The sequence below is a fragment of the Sycon ciliatum genome, chromosome 10, assembly GCF_964019385.1.
Source record: "Sycon ciliatum chromosome 10, ocSycCili1.1, whole genome shotgun sequence".
In the NCBI taxonomy this organism is placed as follows: Eukaryota; Metazoa; Porifera; class Calcarea; order Leucosolenida; family Sycettidae; genus Sycon; species Sycon ciliatum.
The window spans coordinates 6,671,936-6,677,805 of NC_088652.1; the positions used below are offsets into that span (position 1 = coordinate 6,671,936).

The 5,870-nt window shown below is 55.9% G+C and overlaps 1 protein-coding gene across 1 annotated transcript; it reads left to right on the forward strand.

Annotated features, from left to right (window-relative positions):
- The first annotated feature begins 1,185 nt into the window (after positions 1 to 1,185).
- On the forward strand, positions 1,186 to 5,309 carry LOC135826576 (uncharacterized). Its single transcript, XM_065339180.1, has 3 exons — positions 1,186 to 3,268; positions 3,372 to 4,304; positions 4,669 to 5,309. The coding sequence occupies exons 1-3, from the start codon at positions 1,186 to 1,188 to the stop codon at positions 5,307 to 5,309; spliced, it is 3,657 nt and encodes a 1,218-aa protein (XP_065195252.1).
- The last annotated feature ends 561 nt before the right edge of the window (positions 5,310 to 5,870 follow it).

The window sequence follows — 5,870 nt, forward strand, 5'->3', positions numbered from 1 at the left end:
GTTTCTGGGAGGTCTTCCGTGTAATAGTTGCAACTTGAGTCTCCCACGGAAGCTGGGTGTCGAGATGTAGACCTAGATATCGAGCATTTGTGGTCTGAGCTAGGGGATTTCCATTGCATTCTATGTTAAGTAACAAGGGCTGCCTGCGAGACGCATGAAGGGCTGGAACGTGGGTTTTGGAGGGATTTAGTATTAAGCCTCTTTCTTCCAGAAAGTTGGCCAGGTTGGAGACTGAACGGGAGAGCTGGCCTGCATTTCCGCTCGTACCCACCTTTTGTCTCATATTTTGTCACCTTTTGTTACGTTGGTCTGGGTGGCTGCTTTCCAGCCCATAATTGCCATAGCTACCCAGGCCAATTATCTTTCTGCCTTCGCTCCATCTCTCTCTCTCTCTTTTTCTCTCTCAGTCTGTGTCCTCCATAATGTAGTCGTTGTAGTTCGTCTAAGTCTCTGTCTCTTCGTATTGAATTAATGTTTTCTCAACCACCAGTCCCCGTTGTGTCTGGGGGAGTTTGTTACTTTTGTGTGCAAATTAATTAATGTTGCATATTAGCCCCTTTACTACACAGGTAGGTGAATACAGCAGGGCTATTTGGTAAGTACATGTATAGGAGTAGCCTGATGGATGTCTAAAAGAATTTTTACGAGATCCCTACCATTTGGTGTATATCTTTGGCAATAGAAACTTAGCTTCATTGAGCAAGATTCGATTCCAAAGCTTTCCTTCTCGTCCACCTTTCGTCCACCTCCTCCTTGTAGTGGTGCAGTAATCCAAGAAACATTGTTTGCTGAGATTGGAACCGGTAGCATCTGTAGTATGAACTCTTTTACGCACTTTACTTGTATGCATGCACGTGCCGTTGCGACACGTGTTCACGCCCGCCATGTGGTCTTTACACTCCGAGCATGCGGGCCCCTCAGGTACGCATGCGAGGAACTGATCATGGTTGTTCTGGTTTTCATTAGTTAGGAGTTTGTTTGCACGAAATGAAGTAGAAGCCTTTTCGGTGTGTGTAGTTCTGTTGTTGTCGGACCTGGATGGTTGCTGTGCGATACACTCAAAACATGGTGGCAGCGGTGTTCTCGCGGTGCTAGCTTTCGGTTTTCTGTCTCCGTTTTCCGCGGATGGGTCCGAAAAAATCCAAGCCTCACGTCACGAAAGTAAATCCACCTCGTCCAGGTATCATGAGTTCTGACAACTCGGAGTCTCAAGCTTCTACCTCCGCCGCAACTGCTTCCGCCAGTCCGGCCGTAGATATCTCCGCGTTCTCGCAGCTGCCTCAGCTCCTGCAGGTTCTGATACAGCAACAGCAACAGCAGCAGCAACACCTCCAGCAGCAGACCACCGTTTCGACTGCTCTACTTCAGCATCTGTCTCAGCCGAGTCAGCCTCCCGCTCCGGCTTCGGTTTCTCCAAGGAATTTTCCCAAATTACAGCCTTTGGAGGACACCGACGATGCGGAGGCTTGGTTCCTTACCGCCGAACGCCTGCTCATTGGTTACGGCGTGCCTCCCGATCGGCGAGCCTTGGCGATCGTACCCCACCTCAAGGGCAAAGCTCGCAGTGCTTACAATAATCTGCCCGTGGGTGACTCGAAGGATTTCGTTCTCATCAGAACTGCAGTACTCGCGCGTTTCCGATTGGACGCGGAGGAGTATCGCCTGAAGTTCAGGTCCATAAATTTGTCCTCGCCTGGCGAGACGTACATGGAACTCCACCACCGGCAGAGGGATTTGTTCGAAAAATGGATCACTCACGCAGTTGCGTCTGGGGGCACAATCGATGTTCCGTTCGTGACTGACCAGATAGTGCGCGAGCAGCTGCTCTCCACCCTGCCTGCGGAAGTGCGCCGGCATGTACAGGAGCAACCACGAGTGAGTGCTACTGACACGGCCAAGCTGGCTGACGCGTTTGCGCGCGCGCAGGCAGACCTGAGCCGGACTGCTCCACCGCTAGGAGGTGCTCCAGTAACAGTACACTCCGTCCAGCATCGTGGGTCATCTGGCAAACCTACGTCCTCCGAACGTGGTTCCACCTCTAACGCCTGTGGATACTGCGGAGGCAAATCCCACGCACGCTCAGCCTGCCCGGCACGCGAAAAAACGTGCAACAAGTGCAACAAGCGCGGGCACTACGGCGCTGTCTGCCGCTCATCCCGCCATGCCCGTGCGCTATCGGCCGAGTCTTCGCCGGGCACCGATGCCGTCGCTTCTCCCAGCTCCGTGTCTGAGGAATCTATTGATCTGGTCCCCATCTACGTTGGTGCCGTATCCGCGCACCCTCCCAGTTGGCAGGTTCAGCTCACCATCAATGGCACCACCGTTCCATTCAAAGTCGACACCGGTGCCGATGTGTCTGTCATCTCCGAGGAGGTCTACAACTCCCTTAGCACATCCCCGCAGCTCCAGCCTTGCCGGCACGTTCTCGTCAGTGCAGCCAACACCAACCTCGAGACATTGGGCCTCTTCTCCGCGCGGCTCGTCTTTCCCACCTCTGGTTCTTCACACACTTGCACCGTGTACGTTGCCAGAGGCCTGCGCGTATGTCTCCTAGGGGGCCCTGACTCCGTCGCTCTTGGTCTAATCAAACGTTTGTTCTCCAGCGACACCGCGTCCGCTACACCACTTTCGACCGCTCCGGAGCCCAGTCAATCCACGGACGATGCGCCGGGTAGCTACTCCTCAGCTCCCGCCGGGTCAGAACCTCTGCCTCTGACGACACCTGGCGACGCTCTCCCACAAGACATTCTGCAGGAATTTCCGTCACTCTTCTCTGGTCTTGGGTCACTCAACGAGCCGTACAACATCGAGCTCTCACCTGATGCCAAGCCATCGTGTCTCTACGCTGCGCGAAACATCGCACTGCCGCTCCGCTCTAAAGTGGCCACCGAGCTTCAGCGCATGGAACAGCTTGGTGTAATCCGCCCTGTCGTGGAGCCCACTGACTGGTGTGCGGCAATCGTGGCCGCACCTAAGTCCAACGGCACGGTAGGCATCTGTGCTGATCTGAAACCTCTGAACGAAGCCGTCCGACGGTCACACCATCAGCTGCCAACAGTAGACGAAACTCTTGGCCAAATCGGCGACTCAACGGTGTTCACGAAGCTCGATGCCAACAGCGGGTTTTGGCAGATCCCGCTGGACAGTCCCTCCCAGCTTCTAACCACCTTCATCACCCCCGCTGGTCGGTTTTGTTACACGAAGTTGCCGTTCGGCATTTCCTCTGCGCCTGAGATATTCCAGCAGCGCATGTCAAAGATCCTGGCTGGTGGGTGTGGTCTGCCAAATGGACGACATCCTCGTCCATGGCCGCACTCGTGCCGAGCATGATAGTCGTCTATACGCGGTGCTCCGACGCCTGGTGGGTGCAGGGCTCACCCTCAATCCGTCGAAGTGTGAGTTCGCCGCCCCCGACCTGTCCTTCTTGGGAGTGCGGCTCACTGCTGCCGGCATTCAACCAGGTGACAGCAAGACCTCTGCTATCCAGCGCTTCCGTCAGCCTCAAACCGTCTCAGACATCCGCAGGTTCATGGGTCTGGCGAACCAACTGGGAAAGTTCTCTCCCAATCTCGCCGCCCTCAGCCAGCCACTGCGAGAGCTGTTGTCTAAAGGTCGCGCGTGGACTTGGGGTCAACCACAGCAGGCAGCCTTCGACAACATCAAGGCAGAGCTCTGCAAGCCAGCCTGTCTGCAGCGCTACGACCCCAACTACGACACCAAACTATCTGCCGACGCCTCGTCCTATGGCCTCGGTGCCGTGCTCTACCAGCGCCGGTCCTCAGATGATGAGTGGCGTCCCGTCGCTTGCGCATCCCGGTCTCTCACATCGGCCGAGCGCAACTACGCCCAAATCGAAAAGGAAGCTCTCGCGATCACTTGGGCTGTTTCCCGCTTTGACAATTACCTGCTTGGCATGGCGTGCTTCCTCATCGAGACGGATCATAAGCCTCTCGTACCTCTTCTCAGCACGAAGCGCCTACACGATCTCCCAGCGAGAGTCCTGCGCTTCCGACTCCGCCTGGCACGATATCACTACCAGATCATTCACGTTCCAGGGAGCTACCTCACCAGCGCCGACGCTCTCTCACGCGCCCCTCAAGACGACTCCCCGAGTCGGGATGACATCACCACTCAGGCTGAGTGCGACGTGTTCGCTACTATCGCAGTCGAGAATCTAGCTGATCAGACCGTCCCGACGCAGCAGGTTAGAGACGCCCAGCAACAGGACGCTACATGTCAGCAGCTGCGAACCCTCATCCTCGATGGCTGGCCCTCCGCTATCCGCGATGTACCGCAGCCCCTCCGTGAGTTCTGGCCTGTCCGCTCTGACCTCGTCCTGCTCGATGGCCTGATTATGAAAGGCTCCCGGATCTATATTCCCCAGTGCTTGGTGGCCGATACTCTTCAGCGTCTTCACGCCGGTCACCAGGGCGTCACCCGTACAACCCAACGCGCCACAGTGTCAGTCTGGTTTCCTGGCATCACCGCACGCATTAAGGCTCTCGTGCAAGATTGTAGCACTTGCAAGGCCTTCCGCCCGCCGCCGGTCGAGCCACTGCTCGCTCACCCCACACCGCCTCGCGCGTGGCACACCATTGGCGTGGACCTCTGCCAGCTCGACCGCGCTCCGTAACCGGTTGGTGGTGGACTATTATTCCCGCTATCCAGAAATTGCATCCCTCACTTCCACGACATCAGCACGGATCATCGACCATCTCCACTCAATCTTCGCCCGACATGGCATTCCAGCAGTCCTTCGATCGGACAACGGTCCCCAGTTCTCGTCCGCGGAGTTTGCCCAGTTTGCGACCAGGGCCGGCTTCCGTCAAATCACGAGTAGCCCTCACTACGCACAGTCGAACGGCGAGGTTGAGCGTGCCGTCCGCACCGTGAAGGCGTTCCTGAAGAAGTCCGCCTCAGCAGCTGACTTATATGATGCCTTGCTGGCATATCGGTCGACACCCCTCAGTTTCGCGCCGTACAGCCCGGCGGAGCTACTCATGGGTCGCCGCCTCACAACGCCGGTTCCATCACAGTCAGCCCAGCTCCAGCCCAGCTCAGTGGACACGGATGCCTTCCGTGCAGCCGACACAGCGCAACGCCAGAAGTCCGGAGCTCAGTACGACCTGCGGCACAGAGCGACTATCCTGCCCGCTCTCCCCCCAGGCGCGGACGTGATCGATGTCTCAACTCCAGGTCGCCGGGAGAGGGGTACAGTGGTAGCAAGATCAGCTGAACCCCGATCCTACATAATCCTGTTGTCATCCGGACAAGTACGACGAACCCGGCATCACCTGATCGCTATCTGACGCTCTCTCTCTCTCTTCCTGTCACTTTCTCACTGTGTGTTCGAGCACGTATGCACGTGCGTTTGTGTGTGCGTGCCGATATGTGTCTGTCTTTCTCTCGCCTTCTCTCTATTCCTAGTGCTACTTCGAAGTAGTACCTTTACGCGGCTGAATAGTAGGCTTTGACTCCTCACGCTCTGGTTGGGCGATCCTGGATTAGGACGCTACTCTCAACCTCCTATTTCCGGGTCGCTCAATCATAACGCATTGCAAGAGTCCTTGTTCTCTCATGTGTATTGGCCCGCCGTCTTACTCAGTATTGTTTCTACCGTTCCGCATGTTTTTCACTTTCCCATCTTTAGTTCCTCTAGTTCCCCGGAGGGGGGAGATGTAGTATGTAATTCTTTTACGCACTTTACTTGTATGCATGCACGTGCCTTTGCGACACGTGTTCACGCCCGCCATGTGGTCCTTACACTCCGAGCATGCGGGCCCCTCAGGTACGCATGCGAGGAACTGATCATGGTTGTTCTGGTTTTCATTAGTTAGGAGTTTGTTTGCACGAAATGAAGTAGAAGCCTT